Genomic DNA, 22,826 nt, shown 5'->3' with positions numbered 1-22,826 from the left:
TGATCCTTATGGGTCCCTTCCATTGCGGGATATGCCAGGATTCTATGATAGCAGGTACAAGCACAATGATGTTGAAGTCACTGTGCTGTCACAGTGGATAGGAGTTCAGCAATGCCACAGTGGTGTATCAGAAATGTGGAGAGCAGTGATGTCAGAATCACTGAGTTGTGGCAGTGGTCAGTATTACAGTGATGTCAGAGTCACTGTACTGTAAAGGAGAGACAAACTCCGTGATTTCAGCTCCACTGTGCTGTCACAGCTGATATGAGCACAGTGGTGTTGCAGTTGTTGTTCTGTGACAGTGGGAAGGAACATCATAATGTCAGGGTCACTGTGCTGTCACAGTGGGAAGGAGCAGAGTGATGGCAGATCCACTGTTCTGTCACAGCAGGCAGCAGCACAGTGATGGTGCATCAATACAGATTAGAATCATAGAATCATAGAATCATAGAATCGCATGGTCAGAAATGATGTAAGATCATCGAGTCCAACCGTCCTCCCATCATCATTACTACCACAAGCACTAAACCAGATCTCACAGCTCCTCACGTAGACATCTGTTGAACGCTGCCAGGGACGGAACCTCCACAACCTCCTGGGCAGCCATTCCAGTGCCTGACCACTCTCTGAGAGAAAAAGTTCTTCCTTATGTCTAACCTAAAGCTCCTCTGGTACAACTTGTGGCCACTTCCTCGGGTCCTGTTTGTTGCCTGGCAGAAGAGCCAACCCCCCCCTCATCACAACCTGCCTTTAGGATGTGGGAGAGTGCAAGGAGGTCTCCCCTGAGCCTCGTCTTCTCCAGTCTGAACAATCCCAGCTCTCTCAGCTACTCCTCATAAGACCTGTGCTCCAGACCCCTCACCAGCTTTGTTGCCCTTCTTTGGACATGTTTCAGGGTCTTTCTTGTAGTGAGGGGCCCAAACTGAACACAGTACTTGAGGTGTGACCTCACCAGTGCTGAGTACTGGGGGATGATGTCCTCCCTGCTCCTGCTAGCCACACTATTTCTAATGCAGGCCAGGATGCCGTTTTCCCTAACGGCCACCTGGGCATGCTGTCTGCTCACATTCAGCCAAGCATCAACCAACACCCCCTGGTCCCTTTGCTCTTCACAGTCATCCAGCCACTCATCCCCAAGCCTGTAGCGCTGCATGGGTTTATTGTGGAAAAAGTGCAGGACGCGAAAGGGGCTCTGCATGTGGGTTAGTATCACACATGGCATCCTCAGAGCCAAACTTCCCAGTGAGGAAGCGGCGCCTTCACCTTGGCCCTGAGAGATCTGAAGTTCAAAGTTTCATTGGGATTGACTGCTTGTTCAGAGTGGTCCCTTCTCACATCCCACATCCTATCATGAGACACACTGCCCACAGGGGACTTGGGCCTCGCGGCATCCTTGCACCCCATGCAGAGTCTGGCAGCTGCTGACCCCAAGCTCTTTCATTTGACAGGTAGGGCCCTGAGCCAGCAGGAGGGACAGGATCTCCCTGCCAAGGCTCTGGGGATCAGGGCTTGGCCTTTCTGCTTCACAAGACAAAGGAGGCTTTTCTCAGCATCACAGCCACCATCCCAGTGCCTTGGTCTGCCTGTAATCAAGGCTTCCAATTCTCTGCTCTAACAAGTCCCAGGGGAAGCTTGCTTGTGAATGGCCCTCAGTGGGGCCCATTAATACTCCAAGAAACTTCACTGTTCCTTCTGACTTTGTCTCCTTGAGCACTTTGTGCAATCTTCTCTTCTCTGTGCACTGGAGGTTGATGGACTCAGCAGCAAATGCCCCCTGGGGCCCATTACAACCTGCAGAGCCGTGCTGTGCCTTGTGTCTTCCTGTCATCTTTTTTAAGTGTTGAGAACTTGCACAGCAAACTGGAGAGGTGTCTGGAGTGACCTTAATGAGGAAGAATCCAACGGACATTCATTTACTATTTATATATAGTTGTGTTTAAAACAAAAATTTTAATCAGCTCTTGGCTATTGATATTGATCCAGGATTTTCCCTTATGAACTTTCCTCTGTCACTGCATGGACAAAATTGCTCCTCAACTTCCCCACCTCATTTCTGCTCACATTGGCCCCATGGGACTTGCATCACTTTTCCTCACATCACTCTTCTCCTCTGCAGTCACCCGCTCAGTGTTAAACCTCCTTTGAAATAATTCCCCCTGGCATTCCTCAGAGAACCAGTTGTACATGGGTAATGAAAGATTTCTTTTTGACAGTTTTTTGGTCTTTTATTTATTTTATTTTTTCCCACAGACAGAAGGAAATGGGATGCAATTGAATGAAAGTAAAACACAGTGATAAAGTTTATGCTTTGTCCATGCTGCATCTAATGAGGTTTGTCTTTCACAGGGAATAGTTGTAAAAGAAATGAGTTAGGCAGAGATAGGAAGGGATAGATATAATGACAGCTAAGGAGTTGAGAAAAGAGTCCATCCAACTTTGGAGAGAAGGAGCAGATTTCAGTAATCTCCCTGAAGACCAGAGATCAGGCAGATAGTTGGGAGAGAGAAATCTGAGTGAACAAAGAGCAAGGGATGGGAAAATCTAGAGAGCAGTGGGAAGAGCATGTGTCCAGATGGCCTGCTGAAAGCATGGCCTGAACCACGGTCATTGATTTAGGAGAGCTGGAGACACCTGGAGGATGAGGGCCATTAAAAAAGCAATATAAAAATAAAAATAAAAATAAAAACAAAAAATAAAAATAAAAATAAAAATAAAAATAAAGTAAAAGTAAAAATAAAAATAAAAATAAAGTAAAAATAAAAATAAAAATAAAAATAAAAATAAAAATAAAAATAAAAATAAAAATAAAAATAAAAATAAAAATAAAGTAAAATAACAGACACAATATCCCCCGTAATATGAGCATTCTCAACTTAAAAATAGAGATGACACATGAGAATGTTTGAAGTTGAGAAGTGTTAACACTTTTTTATCAACTCCCACTTGCAGACATCTTCCTTGTTCTGGGGATCTGAAATGTGGAGGCACTACTCTGCATTATGCCTTCCCACATCTTCTAGCCAATGCCTTGTTCCAATAAAAAAGATGGAGACTGACTTCTTACAGCATTTCTGAATAATAGGACCAGGATGAAACACAATAAACCAAACAAGAGATTTACATTAGACATTTGGAAGGAATTTCCAACATTCCGTAGATCAGCATGTGAGGCATGGAGCTGGTATGGAACAGGCAGCCCAGAGCAGATGGGGCTGCACCACCCCTGGAGATGTTCGAGATGTCAAGGGCCCAGGCATCCTCATCTACTGTGTGACAGCCCTGCACACAGCAAGGGAGATGGAACTGGATGGTCTTTAAGGTTCTTCCAACCCAAACAGTTCAAAAATCCTACAATACTTGTCAGCCTCTTCCAACACGGGATCCTGTTTGCTTAGGTATTCTCTGATCACCTCTTCTTTCTCCAACAGTACATCTGCCTTGCACCAACATTTCCCACCTGTCTCTGGCACCCAGGATTCCAAGTTGCCCAGACCAACTAATAAACCGTGAGGTCAGGAAGGAAATGAATGTCAAAGAATTTTCCATGTCCTGTCTCACCAGGTTCCCTGCCCCATTCTACTCTGGACCCACATTCTCCCTAGCCTTCCTTTTGTAGACTACATTGTATTTCTTCAAGCCCTCCTTGCCTGTGATATGCCTGGGCTCATTCAATTGCAGTTGAACTCTGGCTTTCCTAAACTCATGTCAGCAGGAACACTGGACAAAGTCTCTGCATTGCTGCCAGGTGACCTCTTCTTGTTTCCACTTCCTGCACGCTTCCTTTCTGTGTTTGGGTGAGACCAATGCGATCCATTCCCAGTCATGCAGGATTTCTGACATTTTTATTTGCCTTCCTTTTCCTTGGAATGGGCTTTTTCTGCTTTGAAGCCACGATCCCTATATTGTAACCACATTTTTTGATCCCATTCCCCTCAGAGCCTTTCCGTGCTGCACTGTATGTCACAGAGAACTGAAGAAGCCAAGGTGTGCTCTTCTGAAGTCCAGGGTTGTGAGCTTGTCTTTTATCCTCCCTTCAGGCTCCTCAGCTCCACCATCCCATGGCCACTGCAGCACAGGTTCACTGTCATCTTCACATTCACATTCCCCACCAGCCCTTCCTTGCCAGTGAGTTTGAGATCCAGCAGAGCACCTCTCCTCTTGGATTCCTCTATGGCTTGGTCATGGAGCTGCCATCTGTGCTGTCCAGGGATCTCCTGCATGGTGCATGCTCTGCTGTGCTGTCCCTGCAGCAGACACTGCAGTGAAAATGGCCTCCAAATGGCCTGACAAAATGAGGCACCCATCTGTCTGCAGAGGGCACCTTCCACTTGCTCTTTCTGATCAGGAAGCCAGGAACAGACACTGCTGGTCTCCTTTGATTGCCATTACCATTTGCTCTGACCTGGCTGCTCTGTCATCCCCAGGAGAAGTTCAGTGCACTCTCCCAGAGCGCAGTCACCTTTCCTTGTCTCCTCACTCATCCATCACAAAGACTGTGTATCCCTCTTATGCTACAGTCCAGTTGTGGAAGCCATTTAACCGTGTCCCTGTATTCCAAACGAGAGCTCAGGACTGCAGTTGAACAAAGACTTCTAGCTCAGCGTGTGTTGATGTTCTCATTAGTGTAAAAACACATAAAGAAACAAGCACCATTGTTCCTAGCATGGCTGCATAACACATGTACGGTATTTGTGTTCAGAAGGTGGCACACAGGCATTAGACCCACTGTGAGGCTCGGAGTTGTCCAAGCAGCACGGACACTCCTAGGGCATGGCTTTCCTGAAGGCCCTGTGCTGCATTTGCCAGCAGCATGTGTGTGTGCTGGACCACCTAGGGAACTGGCCTGACACTCGGCTGCTTCTGATGCCATTCATGTGTGTGCCCATAGAACACTGAGAATTCATCAGTTGAAATATGAAGATGTGTGCCAGCTCTGCAGTGCCTTGAGCTTCAAAATACTCAGCAGATGGAGAACAGAGAAAGATCTGGCTCTTCTTTTGTGAGCTCATGCATTTAGTCAGCTGTATAATTCTGCATGCACCATGGGGATGGGTAAAGAAGACAAATTTGGGTGCCCTAAATGAAGGGGTCGGTTGTAATTTAGGATGGCTGAAATTACCTCTATCCCCTCTCTGGCCGTCAGCTGATGCTCAGGAAGGAGGTTTCTCTCTCAGGGATTTCCCACACACTTCACAAGCACTAGCACACATCCAGCAGCACTCCAGGCACCTTGGTCATCACCCAGGGTCTGTGTGTCAGCAACTGACTCCCCGCTGAAGGACCAAAGACGCAGAGCAGGAGCTCACATGCAATCAACTCCTTGTGCACACCTGAACCAGAGGAATTTCCAATTTTGACAGCTCCACTAGAAGTCCGTCCTGTTATACCTCAGAAAACAAGAACAGTACAGGACAGACTGTCAGGGGTGCCACCTGATCAGTGGCCCCCTGCCCAGACTCATTTGCACATAACAGCCCGGCCATACATGGCAACAGAATCGATGGATTTAGTACAGCAATTTCCGCAGAAGCCTAGAGAAAGTGTGCCAGCTTGGTTATTAAGACTGTGGGATTCTGGGGCAGAAAGTGTTTTGGTGAATGGCCCGGAAATTGCCAAATTGGCCACCATGACTGTCCATCCTGCTCTCAGGCAGAGGTTATATGCGGGTAATCAATATCTTCATGAAAACCATTCTATAATAGAATGGTTAATGGCGGTGTGCTGTATAGTATGGCCAAATAAATCAGATATACCTCTACATACAGGGATGTGGTCCTCGATGGAGGACCTTCAGAATTATATCCTTGAACTAGGCATAAGGGAAGCAATCTACGAAGACGCATTTGATGGCCCTGATATGGTCAAATTCTCAGCAGGGATGAGAGACTTAATTCTACAGCATGCTCCCTCTCATCTGTTATGGTAGTTTGGTCTCTATTAAATCCCCTGGTAGCCTCAGAATCTGTAGTCCAGCAGGCTGCCCACTTAGTGGCCAACCTAAGAGAAACAGAACGCCTGCGACCTAGGCACAACTAATGTCTAATTCAGACATTAGAAGAAGCCGAGGTCCTGCCACTGACTAAAACCAAAATGCTGGCTACTCGAGCTCCTCAGTCGGGATCCATGAAGATCTCCCGAAAACAGATGTTTAATGATTTAATTTGGGCTGGGGTCCTGTTTGCAAAGATTGACCGCCAGCCCAACCACATCCTTATCCAGCTTTGGAGACAAGTAAAGGACAATCAAAAATTTCAGAACTACTCTAAGAAACCAAGGGTAAGAGTTATAGAGAGAATACCAACAATGACATGGAACCTAGAAAATTTCATTGTTCCTAGTAGAAAAAAAAAAATTGCAATTCCACCTGTCCTATAATCCAATGGGGGCAGGCCTCATTGAATGTTATAACGGTATTCGTAAGGCTTCCCTGAAGACAGACTCCCAGCCCTTCAGGGGTGGACAAAAAGACTGCATAAAACCTTGAACCTTGAAGTGGGACCTGAATGAAAGACCCCGAAACGGCAGACCCAGTGCCCTCAGAATGTTGCAGACAACATGGACTACCCCACTTAGGATCCAAATTATGGGCACTGATCATCAGGTAAGACCCCATATTGGTAACGAAAATCTTCTGCTCCCTGCCCCTGAGAATTTAGATCCTGGCACCCGTAGAATAAAATGGCCTTGGAAGGTGCAGGTAGGACTGAAGAGGTGTAACCTACTTGCACCTTGGTGGAGATTATTGGAGGTGGGAGGCTCAGTAGTCCCTCCAGTAATAGGGGGATGGCCTACTGATATTGTGGTCAACACTCCAATTTTCATTGCCAAAGGGACCCCCATCATGTCCTATGGCAGATCAGGACACCTCCTTTGGTGCCTGATATCATTATGCAGCCACAGACATCCGGCCAAAAGGTGTGGTACAGGCGGCCAGGACGTGCCCAGTACAAGTGGAAGTGTTGACCCAGGATAGAAATACGGCCTGTATCTCACCCTGGAGAGCAGATCTTCCCCTCCTGGTACCTTTGAAACATTTGTATGACCCCCCGTGAGTCTGTGAGCCTTCAGGACCACCGGAAGGAACAAAATGCAATCAGTGTTACTGTCAGATCACGTACAACACCTGGTGATGGTCTGCATGGGACTGATGGAACACAGAACGGACCTGCACCTCAGGACCTCATGCCTCCAGTCGCATCATCGAGCACTGGCCCATAGAAGAATATGGACATCCACTGATCACCACTCATCTTGAATTGTACCAACATGCGTCGCGATGAAAATTGTATAAGCATCATGATATAGTGGATCTCTGCATTAGGGAAAGCTTACCCTTTAGTCAACCTGATCATTGGTTCACGCTGCGAAGGGGTGGAGTATATGGGAACTGCTGAATCACGGCCTGAACCTCTGCTTGATCACCTGAGGTGAGCCATGAGTCAGCCAGAGAAGCACAGTGAAGGCAATTCACCTGTGCTGCCGGAAGGGGTGGAGCCTGCCTGCACCTCTCCTAGACCCATTTAAGACCTGACTGCCGGTAGGGAAGGATCTCTTCTGGAGATCCCTCCTCTGGACTTTTGCAGTGGAGCCCAGAATATGGGTAAGCTTTCTATCTATTCTCTTTTTGTTATTATAATCTGCATTGCCAAATTCACTTGTTTATTTCATAATTATCACATCTTTATATTCATTGACCATACACATGGTCATTGATTTAGGAGAGCTGGAGACACCTGGAGGATGAGGGATATCAAATTCGCAACAGGGTGGAGCAGCAGTGGGCACTGGGCATTGGTCACAAGGCATTGGCACTGGCACCACTGTCTGTGTCCCTGTAACTGAAGGCATCTCTGTCCTGCTAACACAGTTCTGGAAAACATTGTCCTTTTCAGGGTAAATAAATAAATAAACAACTGACACAATATCCCCTCAAATATGAGTGCTTTCAAGTTAAAAAGAGAGAGGACACGTGAGAATATTTGAAGTTGTGAAATGTTAACACATTTTTGTCATCTCCCACTTGCAGGCATCTTTCTTGTTCTCAGCTGCAAAAATCTAAGGAGGCAAACTTAATTTTACTAAATATGGTATCCGACTGCAAGATAACACAATATATAATACAATCTAACTGAAATTGAGGCAAATAAATCAAATAAAACAAGACAGAGAGTGTCTGAAACTGAACGTTCTACTTTGAACTGAAGGCCCGGGGCTGGGGAGCACCACAACACTGCCAGGGAGTGAGAGAGGGAGAGATCCCATGACTTCCTCCCATGACTTATCTTCCTCTCTGAATGCAAAGTCCCCTGGGATATGCAGCTGTTCTTCTTGTCTCAGAACCAGGTATCCAGAAAGTTGACAGTGCCCAGATCCATAACAGGCCAGGGACAGTCCCCTCCATACCATCCAGTTCCACCCCTGATGCCTGGTCCTCAGAGCTACAGGACACCAGACACCAAGGGTCCCCCAAGTGCCCTGTGGGGTTGCAGGTGTCCCCGTGCTGCTCACCTAGACACGCAGGGCCACGCGCCTCACACGTGAGGGATTCTCCTCTCCTCTGCTGAGCACGACCTGGGGTGAAAGGAGGTGTTAGGGACACACTGAGGGTACTGGGACAATGGGACATGCATGGACACACTGGGAGCACTGGGGAAAATGGGACACACTGAGATACCCTGAAGGTGCAAGGACCCATTGTGGGCACTAAAACACCGTGGCCAAGGCAAGGTCCTGTAGCCTGCTCAGCCCCAACTGCCCCCATTGCCTCCTTCCCCTGCCCATTGACCGCCCACAGCAGCAGGGAGCCCAACAGAGGCCTTAGGGCACCAGGGGTGTCTCCAAGTCTGAGGAAAACAGAGAGGACAGCAACACACCCCAGCCCCATCCTCATTCCAGGGTCACCCCTCAACTTACAGGACCAGGAATGTCAACGGCGACAGGTGGAGGTTGCTGGGGAAGAAGAGCCAAGGGGCAGCCATGAGGGAACTGTGAGACTGGGTGTCCCCACCCAAGTCCCCGGTTTGTCCCTAGGGCTGCCCCTAACCCCATGGCTGCCAAGGTCTGCGTGCACCTCTGCCCATGGAGGAGCCCAGGATGGGGTTGAACATAGGGACAGGACAGGAGTTTGGGGGGCCCAAAGTGGGGGGAATAGGGGTGCCAGGAGGCTTGGGTGTGCCAAAAGGAGAGGAATGGGGATCTCAAAGAGAGGAGAATGAGGGAAAATGAAACAGAGGGAATTGGGGACCTAAAGAGATGATGAGAATCAGTATGCCAAAGAAAGGAGATTTGTTGGTGCCAAAAGGATGGGATATGGGGAGCCAAAGAGTGGGCATTTGGAGCCCCAAAGAGAAGGGATTTGGGGACCAAAAAGCAAAGGGGACTAGAGTACAAAGGGAAGGAATTTGGATGTGCCAAGTTGAGGGGTGGCCTCTGCCAGGCAGGGACAGACCCCACCTGTCCCTGCAGAGCTCCTTGCAGGGCCACCCTAGGGTGCAATCTGTGTGGCTGCCCAGGCACTCACCACAACAACTTCCGAGTCCGGCACTTGCACAAGTGGCTGTGGGGAGAGGAGTAGGAAAGAGAGTGAGAGAGACCTTGGCATCGGGGACTCCCATGGCCAATCCCCTCCAGCCCCAGCCCACATCCCCCATGGATGCTTCACCTGAGCTTCCACTGTGCAGCACAGGGCAGCGAGGAGCATCACGAGGCTGAGCGCAGCTGCCTTCATCTTCCTCTGTGCTCTGGGAGCTGGGTGAGTCTGCAGGAGGCAAGGGCTGCATTTATCCTCCCAGTGTCCCTCCCACAACCCCCACATGCCCCTGGGTTTGGCAGGCTCCCTTGGCACAGACCGACCTGGCATGCAGTCATCCCCTGCCCCAGCCCCAGGGCACAGGAGGGAGCCAGGGATCAGCGGAGGAACACTGAGTGCGGGGATACCCATGGCATTGAGCCCAAAGCTCCCAAGTCCCTGCACCCAGCACACCCCCTCCTTTCTGTCACCCAGGACCACCCAGACATGAAGCCGTCCCCATATCAAGGCTTTGTCCAAGGACTCATCCCTTCTCTTGAGTCCCGTGAGGCAGCAAGGTGTGGGGCTGATAGTTGGGGGAACTGGGGACACAGCATCTGCGGACACTGGGAAGTGAGAGGGCAACTGGGATGTGGGCAGTGAGGAAATTATGGAGATATTTGGAAAGCAAGGGGACATGGGGATATGGGGGCATAAAGATACAGGAGCATCATGGGGATATGGGGCATGAAGACATGGGAGCATCATGGGGATATGGGGACATCATGGGAACATGAAAAGATCATGGCAATCTGGAGACATCATGGAGATATGGGGAAGTGGGGATGTGAAGCCACATGGGAACTGGTTGTTGGTAGGGAACTGGAAGTGCATAGATGGGCAGTGGCGACAGGTGGGTGATGGGGACACATAGACACAGGGAGGCTGGCAATGTCCACTCAGTGCCTTTGTGATCATGGAGGAGGTCAGGAGTGAATAACAGACCTGGGCTATGGCAGACAGGTTTCCTCTTTATCTACTGCTGCCAAACACAAAGAGCATGACTTTTGGAATCATGGAATCTCAGAATCGTGGAATACCTGAAGTCACAGACTCATAGAATCAATGAGCCATGGAATCATAGAACCACAGAATCACAGCACCGTAGAATTACAGAATCATGGAATCATTCAGGAGGGACGAGACCCCTAAGGTCACGTCAGGAGATGTGCCATGTATTTTCTGCTCCCTTTAAACAGACAACATCAAAAGTCACCATGTTACATCCAGAAATCCGTATTGCATATGTGACACAGCAGTAGTGCTGCCTCTGTCCATGAGGACAGTTGGTCATTCAGACACACAGGCAGGGAATCCAAGGCTGGGGGTCAAAATTGGCATTCTGTAGTCACCAGCTGTGTGCCTGAGCTTCAGCAGAACAAAGGTGTCCTATGGGTTTTGTTCCTGTCATGATACAGCCTCTTGGATAAAGTGAAGCTTGTTTTATCCAGACGAAAGGAGAGAAATAATAGAGCACTGATTAATGGCAAACAGCTCAAGGATTCTTCAAGGAAAGGTGATGTGCCAATATGAAGTGCTCCATCTGACAGAATAGCAGCTGGTCACAGCTTCATGGGGCATTTCCCACAAATAAGAGAGCTGTTGTGGGTTATCTCTGAAAAGAGCACTTCAGTGTTTGCTTTGGGAATTGCCCAGAGAGCAGCCAGCTGGAAGAGCTTCCTTTGGGCTGATTCTGCTCTGCGCAGTACTTGTCAGAGCTTATCAGTGCTGCCTTATTCACTGTATTTAAATGCAACGTGGCATTTTTCCTACTCTGGAGTTCTTTTGGAAAGAACCAATGAATTGTCCGTGCTGCCATCTCTGAGGAATATTGACTGAAGTGAGTAAGTTTCTAAGGTTTCTAAGATTCCAGGATGGGCTCCCACGGCCACACATACGGAGTTTGGCCATGCACTATGAGAACTCGTGGCTAGATTAGGGAGTAGTTCAGGTTTTTTCAGGCAATAGATTGCAGATTCTTTGGGTCTGCCAGTGACAAGCACAATCTGCAAAGCACGTGAACTCCACAAAATATAGATATTTTTTCTTACAGTCAGCTTGCCAGGCTCCCCTGGTTTTACTGACAGATATGGCTGCAGGTCACCTTGCTCAGGGAACTGTCACGGAAGGGATTTTGCAGTGCATCCCCCCTGGAGGTTTTGTTCACTCAAGACGTAGAAATGTCAAGAAGTCACCCCTGGTAAATATTTAACGAGACCCCACAGCAAACAAGACCCCACCCTGCGGAGCCCAGCCCGCTCACCATGCTCCTGGGTCGCTGCGCCCCCTGGTGGCCGCCTTTGTATCTGCGGGTGAAAGGTGAGAAGGGCCCCAAGTGAAATTGAAAAGGCAAGAAGGCTTCAGAACCAGTGAGAATAAGGAGGGGGGAAGGGGGAGAGTTAGAGATAGTTTATAGCAGTAAGACTGTAGAGCTTGTTAGAAAATGAGGGATGGCAGATGCTGGGTCTGGGATAGTGAGGGGGATGAAGGCTGTACTGATAAGGTTTGAGAGCACCCGAGGACATTTGGCAGGGAGGTGATGAGATGTCCACAGGGCTAGAAGAAACCAGTTTGGGGGGATGCCCCCCCTGAAAGGTCAGAAGATTACAACGAGAAAGGTCAGAAGCCTTTGTGAGGAAGACAAAAAATCTTCATCCCACAACCCACTGCGCACGTGCAAGAGGGGAGAGCCTGAATGCTAGTGAACTCTCGGGGTTGTAATGAATATGGATCCTAATTCTGGGAAAACTATTGATTATGCATGAGTTTGGCCTATATCTGTAGCACCATTTTTCCAGATGGTGTGCAATTTAGGTGGATCTATCCCCCTTGTACCCAGCATGCGCACAGCACTGAATAAACCAGACCTCCTTTGTAATCTTACTTGGGTTACAGAGTTTGATTCCGCACATCAATACCCCAGTGTCTGACTTGCAGCCCACATCTTGCCTTCTTGAGAGCAGCATTCTGTTCCTGCAAGCTGTGTCAGCTTTCCAGCCACTCCTCCCCAAGCCCATAGGGTTGCCTGGGGTTGTTGTGACCAAAATGCAGGACCTGACACTTGGCCCAATTGGAATCAAAGTTTGCTTTGGCCCATCAATCCAGGTCCCTCTGCAGTGTCCTTCTCCCTCAGGCAGATCAACGCTCCCTCCCAACTTGGTGTTGTCTGCAGACTAACTGAGAGCGCACACAATCCCCTCATCAAGATCATTAATCAAGATGTTAAATAGAAGCGGCCCCAGTACCGAGCCCTGGGGGACACGGATTGTGACCGGCAGCCAACTGGATTGAACTCCACTGACCAGAAGTCTTTGGGCTCAGCCATCCAGCCAGTGTTTCACCAGTAGAGCATACGCCCATCCAAACAGTGGGCAGCCAGCTTCTCCATGAGAATGTTGTGGGGGACAGCATCAGAGGCTTTCCTGAAATCCAGGAGTGATATCATGCCACGTGGGAGGAAAAGTGCTGCAAGTCACATGGGGCCAATGTGAGTAGAAATGGGGTGGGGAAGTCGAGGAGGACATTTGTCCACACAGTGACAGGGCAAAGCTCATTAGGGGACATCCTGGGTCATTATCACATGCCAAGTGCTGTCTTAGATTCTTGTTTAAACTGAAAAATAAGTAAATAAATAAATGGAAATCTTAAAAGCCCATTGGACTCTTCCTCTCTAAGCTCTGTTCAGGTACCTCTCCGGTTTGCTGTACAAGTTCTGAACACCTGAAGAAGATGACAGGAAGTGACAAAGAACAGGAGGGTTCTTGGGGTTGTAATGGGCCCCAGGGGGCATTTTTTGCTGAATCCATCAACCTCTGGTGCAGAGAGAAGATTGCATGAAGTGCTGAAGAAGACCAAGTCAGAAGGAACAGTGAAGATTCTTGGAGTATTAATGGGCCCCACTGAGGGCCATTCACAAGCAAGCTTCCCCAGGGACTTGTTAGAGCAGAGAATTGGAAGCCATGATTGCAGGCAAACCAAGGCACTGGGATGGTGGCTGTGATGCTGAGAAAAGCCTCCTTTGTCTTGTGAAGCAGAAAGGCCAAGCCCTGATCCCCAGAGCCTTGGCAGGGAGATCCTGTCCCTCCTGCTGGCTCAGGGCCTTTCCTTCCTGGGGCAGTGGGATGGAGGTTTGTGTGATGTCAAATGAAAGAGCAGGGGTCAGCAGCTGCCAGACTGCATGGGGTGCAAGGATGCCGTGAGGCCCAAGTCCCATGTGTGCAGTGTGTCTCATCCCAGGATGTGGGATGTGAGAATATCCCAATCTGAACAAGCAGTCAACCCCAATGAAACTTTGAACTTCAGATCTCCCATTTCTAGTGCTCTCCTTTGGGCAGGCCCTAATAGTTTTACATCATTTATGTTTTGGGGTGCCCAGAATTGCACCCAGTGCTCCAGGTGAGGCTGCAGCAGTGCAGAGCAGATCAGGACAATCCCTTCCCTCACCCACATGGCAATACCATGCTCAATGCACCCCAGGAGACAGTTGGCCTTGCTGGCTGCCTGGGCACACTGCTGACTCACATTCAATTTCATGTTGACCAGGACCCCCAATCCCTTTCAGTGGGACTGCTCTCCAGTGTCCCATATTCATTGAGTGTCTATGTCCAAGGTTGCCCCTACCAGATCAGGCAGAATCAGGCACTTGTTCTTTTTACACTTCATGTGGTTGGTGCTTACCCAGTTCTCTAACTTGTCCACAACACTCTACAAGTCTTCTCCAACCTCAATGGAGGCAACAGCTCCATCCAATCTGGTAACATCAGCAAACTTGCTCAAAACATCTTCTAGTCCTGCATGCAAGTCAGTGATTAAAACATTACAGAGAACTGGCTCTAAAATGGAGGCCTGGGGAACCCTGTTGATGACCATCCATCAGACTGATGGAACCCCATTTACTGTAATTCTTTGGTCTGACCCATTGGCCAACTGCTCACCCATCACATTATGTTTCTGTGTAGCCGTATGCAGGACGTTCGGCCCAGGAGGATACTGTGAGAAATAGTATCAAAGGCTCTCCTGAAATCCTAAAGGATAACCTCCTGAAGGATAACTGGCTTCCCTTGGTCAACTCAATGAGTGATGTTGTCATAAAGGGCCAGTAAGTTAAACAGGACCTTCATGATCTACCATTGCCTGTGACCAATGACAGAATTGTCCTTCAGGTGTGTTTCATTAACTCCTCGCACCATTTTCTCCTTAAGTTCACCAGTCTTTGAAGTGAGAATGACAGCTCTGTAATTGCCAATGTCCACTTTCGTCCTCTTCTTTAAGATTTGCCATCTTCCTGTCAACTGTCTAGGGAACTGTCATGACCCTAGACTTCTGATGCCATTCAAGTGAGAGCACAGAGCACACTAAGGTGTCATCAGTGAAAGAATGCAGATGTGTCCTAGCTTTGTAATGCCTTGAACTCCAGATGGAGTCTGCCACAGATGGAGCAGAGAGGAAGATCTGGCTCTTCTGCTGTGAGCTCATCCATTTGGTCAGCAGAATAACACCACATGCCCCATGGGGACAGATGCAAAAGGCACAGTGTGTGCCCTAAGCACAGGGCTGTGGTGGCATTTAGGATGGTGAAGAATACCTCCCTTCTGGCCCTCAGCTGATGCTCAGGAAGGAGGTGTCTGTCTCACAGATTGTCCACCACAGCTTACAAGCACCAGCACACAGCTGGGATCACCCCAGGCACCTTGGGCATCACTGAGTGTTTGTGTGTTTAAGGAGGGGAGATTTAGTTCACCTTTTGGGAAGAAAATTTCTAGTCAAAGGTAGTGGAACAGGTCGCACAATGTTCTGTGTGCCCCATCCCTGGAGGCACTCAAGGTCAGGATGGATGGGATTCTGGGCTGCCTGATCTGGTGGCTGGACACAATACCTATGGCTGGAGACTTGGAACGAGGTGATCATTAAAGTCCACCCCAACCTAAATGATTCTGCACTGCCTCAAATGAATCGCTGCCTTGAACGGGAAGTCAAACTCTCCCTGTTCTCTGTGTGTTGTTTTTGTTGTTATGGGTCTTTAGCCAAGGTTTCCAGATTTGGCATTTGCTTCTGTAATCAAACATCAAACATCATTCAGTATGAATGACTGTGCTTTTGGAATCCTCTGGATGTGTTGCTGAATAGAGCTGACTTTGAAGTACGTTCTGCACTGATTATCCTGCTGCCTTGCAGGAGCTGTCAGCTCAGGATGGCCATGGAGATCTCCAGGGAGAGAAAGAAATCTCATCCCCTGCTGCTGAGCTGGGCCAGGCTCCTGGGACACAGGGAGCTCCTACAAGTGGGCAGCGCTGCAGAGGCAGCTGTGCCCAGGAGAAGCTCCAGTGCAGCACATAGCAGGGCTGGGTAAATGATCTGCAGGTGACATGAGGACAGAAGGGAAAGGAGAGAGAGATTTCAGCATGTGTACACTGTGACCAGGCTGTGAGCTCACTGAAGAAGCACTTCTCACAGCCCTTGACAAGGTAAGTCTCTGGCTGCTGCTAATGCAGCTGCTTGTACTGGAGGGACCACTAAAACTTGGACATCTCATTGCAGATCAGGCTGCATAAGCTCTGTTTCTTTATCATGGAAATAGGTTTGCTCCAGCTGAGGGCTTCTGTGCTGCAGCATCAGAGCAGACTTGAGGGCTGCGTGTCCCAGGACGGCTTTCAGGCTGTGCCGCCGGGGCTGCAGCCGGGTGCCCAGGGCTGTCCTGCAGAGCAGGTCCCTGCTGTGCCCAGGGGCTGTGTGCCGGGGCAGGGACTCTGCCGCCTGCCAGGCTCAGCACTCAGCCTGCCCAGGGAGCTGCCCAGGGCGCTGCGGGGAGACGTGTGGGGGGAAGGAGCCTCCATCACAGCAGGGCAGGGCAGGGCAGGGCAGGGCAGGGCAGGGCAGGGGCCTTCTGCTGCCACAGCTGCTGCCTGGGGCAGGGGGATCACAGCTTCAATGCACCACAGGGTGTTTCCAAGGATGCTTAGCAAGAGGAGAGAAGGCAGGGATTTTCCATTTCCTCTTGCAAGGGATGGGGGAAGTTCTGGGAGCAGAAATCTGAAAGGAGCTGTGAAATATGAATACATTTCTGCGAATCCTGAATTGTACCTTTCTCAATGTGCCGTCGTATCTCCTCAAGTGCTTTCAGCCTCTCCTCTCCCAAAGGACAGCACCAGCTGAAATGATTGCCATTTTGTGCAGACGTGAAGAATGCACTTATCCTGCAAACAGGCAGATTTCTTTGAAACAAATTTAAGTGCACAGAGGTAGGGATGCGCACTCTGAGTGCAGACTAAGGAAAGATATGAAACAAGGAAATTGCTCATAAAAGGAAAAGATCCATGAGGCTGGGATATGATTAGGAAATGAGAAGAAAGTAGGAACTCCTTAAGCTTCTAGTTCTTAAGGGATGGTGAAGCTCAGGAAATTCAATTCAAGTTGTGATGCTAGCTGAACATTTTCCTAAGAGAAAGAAAAACTGTTGTAGCAGAAGTGTCCCTGAGAACGATCTTGACTTGAGATTATCTTCTGCACTCTGCACAGGACTCCAAGCCCAGGAACTGCAGATGCCCAACAGCAGCTCCATCAGTGAGTTCCTCCTCCTGGCGTTGGCAGACACGCGGCAGCTGCAGCTCCTGCACTTCTGGCTCTTGCTGGGCATCTACCTGGCTGCCCTCCTGGGCAACGGCCTCATCAGCACAGCCGTAGCCTGCCACCACCGCCTGCACACCCCCATGTACTTCTTCCTCCTCAACCTCGCCCTCCTCGACCTGGGCTGCATCTCCACCACTCTCCCCAAAGCCATGGCCAATGCCCTCTGGGACACCAGGCACATCTCCTACTCAGCATGTGCTGCACAGCTCTTTTTCTTTTTGTTCCTGTTCTCAGCAGAATATTTCCTTCTCACTATAATGGCATATGATCGCTACATTGCCATCTGCAAGCCCCTGCACTATGAAACCCTTTTAAGCATTAGAGCTTGTGCCAGCATGGCAGCAGCTGCCTGGGGCACTGGGGCTCTCTATTCTCTGCTGCACACTGCCAACACATTTTCTCAATCACTGTGCCAAGGCAATGTTGTGAATCAGTTCTTCTGTGAAATCCCCCAGATCCTCAAGCTCACTTGCTCCGAATTCTACCTTAGGGAATTTGGACTTATCATGGCTGGTGTTCTTGTCTTATTTGGGTGCTTTGTATTCATTGTTGTGTCCTATGTGCAGATCTTCAGGGCCGTGCTGAGGATGCCCTCTGAGCAGGGACGGCACAAAGCCTTCTCCACGTGCCTCCCTCACCTGGCTGTGGTTTCCCTGTTTCTCAGCACTGCCATGGTTGCTTACCTCAAGCCCCACTCCATCTCTTCCCCATCCCTGGATTTGGTGGTGTCATTTCTGTACTCAGTGGTACCTCCGGTAATGAACCCCCTTATCTACAGCATGAGGAATAAGGAGCTGAAGAATTCTCTGTGGAAACTAATGGCCAAATGTGTTTTGAAAACAATGAACTGCCCATCTATTTCTATACATGACTTGTAATTCAAATTTTAACTTAATCACGCTGTCTTTTTTTTGGTTTATGTATTAATTTGTTAAGTGTTATTTTTTGAATGTTTTATTTTGTGTTTTATGTATTCTAAACTTTTTCACTGAATCTTCATTACGCCTATCCATTCCTATCCAGCTTGTACCTATGTAGTGTAACCCAGACACACTGTACATGAGGAACCGGGTTCTCTTTGAACCTTAATAAAACAAAGGGCATGCAATGACTTTGTCTGTCTTCTTTCCTGAGAGACGTTTCTGGAGCTGTTGGGTCAGTTGTTCTCACAAACCCATAATCCAGCAGGAAGCATACGGCTGTTAATCCAACTGCGTGGTGACTTCAGCCTGCAATAGCTGACGGGCCATCCCTTGGCTCCTGGCTGGGGTCTGTGCATACAGGATCACATCTGCAGTGTCCCTGAGAGGCCGACAGAAAGTGCCAGGTTGACGTGTTGCCTGTGGGATCCTCTCTGCCTGAGCACCTGGCAGGGCCCATAGAGCAAGAAGGAGGTTTGTGTACGGGATTGTGATGGCTCTTCTGTGTGAGTTCACAACTGGATAGCAGGAGGGACATGACTTGATTGTGTCTGTCCATGAAGCTGGCAGGTGCCTTGGAAGATGATGGCGAGGTTCCTTCTTCTCAATGGCACAAGAAAGCTGATGGGTGGCGTTTCCATGAGGAAATGATTTCCAACACGATGGAGTTGGTAGCAGAAATGTGCCAAGGGAGAAAAACGCTCCCTCACAGTGCAGCTTGAAAGCCAGAGACTGGGCATGAGGAGGAAGAAATGTCACTGGAAGTGTTATGATGTGGGACCATGCTGAGGGATCACTCCATGCCTCTGTGTTTCAAGGGCCATTCAGAGAGGCCTGAGAGACATCAGTGAAATGATTGCAGTGCCAGGGTCAGAGCAGGGTGCAGGGGAGAGGTGGGTGTCTACAGACCACGGGGAAACAGGGGCTGGGCTGGAACAGCATAGGAAAGCCTGCAGAGGAGAAGGCAGCGGGTGCTGGTGAGGATGGAGGGCTGCAACATCAGTAAGGTTTTTGTCCCCTTGCTTATTCTTTGTGAGGAGATTTATTATGCTTATGGTAATGGGGCCTCACTGCTGCCTTGCATCCCTGTGCAGAGGCTGGCAGGTGTCACACTGTTGTCCTTCACATGGAGTACAATCTGCCCCACCACACCAACCCCAGGACGAGCCCTGAGCTCATTCCCTCAGATACGGTGAATCTCCTGTCCAGTGTCTGGATGTCAGGCCTTGGCCCTTCTCCTTCATCAAGCAAACCAAGAGATTTCTCAGCACAATACCTTACATAACTGTAATCATTGCCTCCAATTACCGGCTCTAACAAGTCCAAGGGAGGCTGTGTTGGTGATGTCCCTTAGTGGGCCACAGTACTCCAAGATACTTCAACTTTTCAATCCAATTAACTTTCTCCTCTCAGCACCTGAGGTTCATAGACCCAGCATCAAATGTACCATGGGTCTCTCTGTAGTACAGAAATTTGCAATGAGCCATATCAGTTCCATAATGTCCTAGAAGTTGGAGAGGTTTCATAATGTAGTAAAGGAAGGAGATTTCAAATGGATGTTGATCCAGAGAGTCTCCTAAGGAAATCTGCATAGGCAGGAGAAGCAATTGCTTGAGGTCTGACACAGTACGGGCAACCTGACTGCTCACCTCCCCAGGCCTGACGTGTCTGCTGCATGCCACCTGGCACTTGCATCACTTTTCCCTATACCAGAATTCTCCACTGAAGTCTGCAGCTGGATGGTACAGTTCCTTTACACCATTCCTTTACCTGCTTTCCTTACAGAACTGTCTGCACACAGGCACATGAAGTTGCTTCCTACTTTAAAACAAACAACAGTAAAGCACGACACGATTTCCCCAACAACAGAACACACTCCTCAGCCATATCTCACCAGTATGGTTCACCTTCCCAAGAGGATAAGTACTTTACATAGGTAGATAGGAAATGATAAATATTAATAGAAAACAGATATTAATTGAAAGATAAATGATAAGGAGCAAAACTCCACTGTGTGATCACAAGCATCCCATGCCATCTCCAGAGGTCCCAGATGTCCTGTCTTGGACAGGCAGCTTTCCGAGAGGACCTGCAGGAGAGCAGAGCCCTCTGGAAGCTGTAGATGGGATTTGGCAAGAGGATCTCAGGGCAGTACACTGCCTATAGTTGTCTTCGTCCCTGTAGCTGCAGCTCAACCCAATGCCCCCCAGGCAAGTCAGTGGATCCCTGGGAGTGACCCAGTGCTGAAATGGCCACTGAGAAGCCAAGAAACTGATTTATTCTCAATGAACACAAACATCCATGAACCACTTTGGGTCATCAGTGTCAAACTCAGCCTGAAAGACTCAAGTACAGGAGATGAAACCCATCACATTGGGAAAATGTCCCACCAGACTATGGAAGTTAAAAAGGAACAGTGTGAAATGACCATCAGGTCAGTCCTCAGAGGAAGGGTATGTAAAATTTATCTACTACAGAGGTGGAGAGCAAAAAGCACTCAGTTGTAACTCAAATAACTAAAGTGTGTTCGTGCTGGCCTGACAGCAGCTCCCTGTTCCCTCCAGCTTCCCTCCCCGTGCTCCCTGCAGGACCTGAGCTGGTGGAGCTGCTCTGCAGGGCAAGGGAGCTGTGATGCCCTGGGACACCGGGCTGACCCTGTGCTGCTCAGGGTGGGAGGCAGTCCCAGCTGGATGGGATCTCTACTGCTGAGTCCCTCTCCATCTGCCCTGCTGGCTCAGCAGCACCACTGCAAAGCCCTCATTTGCCTGTGGGCTCCTCAGGTTCCCCTGTTTCTTTGGATCAGTGGTCTGTCATTGCGCAAGGAATTATTCTTTGCCTTACACTTACACTGTCTCTTACACTGTCCCCGGAGATCCCCTGGCATTTCCAGGCTGCTCCAGATTCCTCTCCAGGACAGCGTCTGCCATCAGTCCCACAGCAGCAGGGACAGTCCCACACAGTCATGTTCAAGACCAGTTATGTTTTGGTGGGCCATGTACAACCAAGAAGGGAGCTCCCGTCTGTCCTTTGGTCCTCACTGATCACCCTGGCACTCTGAACCATGCAGAATCCCTGGAAAGCAAGAGGACTTTCCCGAGGGCAACTCCTTGGCTATATTCCTGGCACCGATTTGGAAGGGGTGTTCAGTCCTCTGGCCTTGCCCTGAGCAGCCCCTTGTGTTACAATGGTCTCAGCAGGGAGGCCAGCTGAGGAACAGTGCTGCACATTGCCTGCCTGCCTGCAGCCACAGGGATGCCGCCACAGAGACAACAGTGCTGTCATCAATTGCACCAGAACTGACACAAATGCAAGGACACAAGAGAACAGTTGGGAACATAACGAGTGCAGCACTGAAAAGACCACGTCCTGTTGCTGCCCAAGGCCGTGGCTCCAGGGAAGCCTCAGCATAACTCAAAGGCAGCAGAAAGTCCCCTCCAGTCAGTGACGGACATCCCTCAGGGACACTGCTGCTCCTTGTGCCATTTGTGTCTTAGATCATGAGCTTCTGCTGATGATCCAGACTAGATGGGAGGCAAAACAAATGATCCTCTGCTGATTTCTTTATCTGTTCATTGAACCTGGTTCCTTAAGTACAATAGGTTCAAGACATGGAAGTAAAAATAGGTAAACATAAAGACTGATGATGAATATTATTTAATCGGAATTAAGTTCATTATAGCTATGAAAAAAAATAACGAAGAAAAAATGTAAACATCACATAAAATAAATCACACTTTTCCTAACTTTTTTGCAGTCTTGAGGGTATGATGAACATCATTTTGATGGGCAAACAATGCATAATAGAGTACTTTCCTGAGGGCACCCTTGAGCTCCTGATTCCTCATGCTGTAGATGAGGGGGTTCAGTGTTGGAGGCACCACCGAGTACAGAAATGACACCACCAGGTCCAGGGATGGGGAAGAGATGGAGGGGGGCTTCAGATAGGCAAACATTGAAGTGGTGACAAAGAGGGAGACCACAGCCAAGTGAGGGAGGCATGTGGAGAAGGCTTTGTGCTGTCCCTGCTCAGAGGGCATCCTCAGCACGGCCCTGAAGATCTGCACATAGGACACAACAATGAATACAAAGCACCCAAATAAGACAAGAACACCAGCCATGATAAGTCCAAATTCCCTAAGGTAGAATTCTGAGCAAGTGAGCTTGAGGATCTGGGGGATTTCACAGAAGAACTGATCCACAGCACTGCCTCGGCAGAGAGGCAGTGAAAATGTATTGACAGTGTGCAGCAGGGAGTAGAGAAGCCCAGTGCCCCAGGCAGCTGCTGCCATGGTGGCACAAGCTCTGCTGTCCATCAAGGTCCCGTAGTGCAGGGGCTTGCAGATGGCAACGTAGCGGTCATAGGACATGATGGTGAGAATGGAATACTCTACACAAAAGAAGAAAAGTAAAAAGAAAACCTGTGCAGCACATGCTGAGTAGGAGATGTGCCTGGTGTCCCAGAGGGCATTGGCCATGGCTTTGGGGAGAGTGGTGGAGATGCAGCCCAGGTCGAGGAGGGCGAGGTTGAGGAGGAAGAAGTACATGGGGGTGTGCAGGCGGTGGTGGCAGGCTACGGCTGTGCTGATGAGGCCGTTGCCCAGGAGGGCAGCCAGGTAGATGCCCAGCAAGAGCCAGAAGTGCAGGAGCTGCAGCTGCCGCGTGTCTGCCAACGCCAGGAGGAGGAACTCACTGATGGAGCTGCTGTTGGGCAT

The 22,826-nt window shown here is 49.3% G+C and overlaps 2 protein-coding genes across 2 annotated transcripts; one reads left to right on the top strand and one right to left on the bottom strand.

The window, feature by feature from the left end:
- Nucleotides 1–17,106: 17,106 nt before the first annotated feature.
- On the top strand, nt 17,107–18,072 carry LOC306956554 (olfactory receptor 14A16-like; the record flags this gene model as incomplete). The annotated part of the gene is made up of 1 exon (XM_079547833.1): nt 17,107–18,072. The coding sequence occupies one exon, from the start codon at nt 17,107–17,109 to the stop codon at nt 18,070–18,072; it is 966 nt and encodes a 321-aa protein (XP_079403959.1).
- A 3,770-nt stretch (nt 18,073–21,842) lies between these two features.
- Nucleotides 21,843–22,826, bottom strand: LOC306956592 (olfactory receptor 14J1-like; the record flags this gene model as incomplete). The annotated part of the gene is made up of 2 exons (XM_079547867.1): nt 21,843–22,172; nt 22,533–22,826. The coding sequence occupies 2 exons, from the start codon at nt 22,824–22,826 to the stop codon at nt 21,843–21,845; spliced, it is 624 nt and encodes a 207-aa protein (XP_079403993.1).

This window comes from Tetrao urogallus (assembly GCF_951394365.1).
Source record: "Tetrao urogallus genome assembly, chromosome: 32".
Taxonomy (NCBI): domain Eukaryota; kingdom Metazoa; phylum Chordata; class Aves; order Galliformes; family Phasianidae; genus Tetrao; species Tetrao urogallus.
The sequence above is the reverse complement of the archived record's forward strand: the minus strand, read 5'-3'. Positions and strand labels throughout refer to the sequence as shown.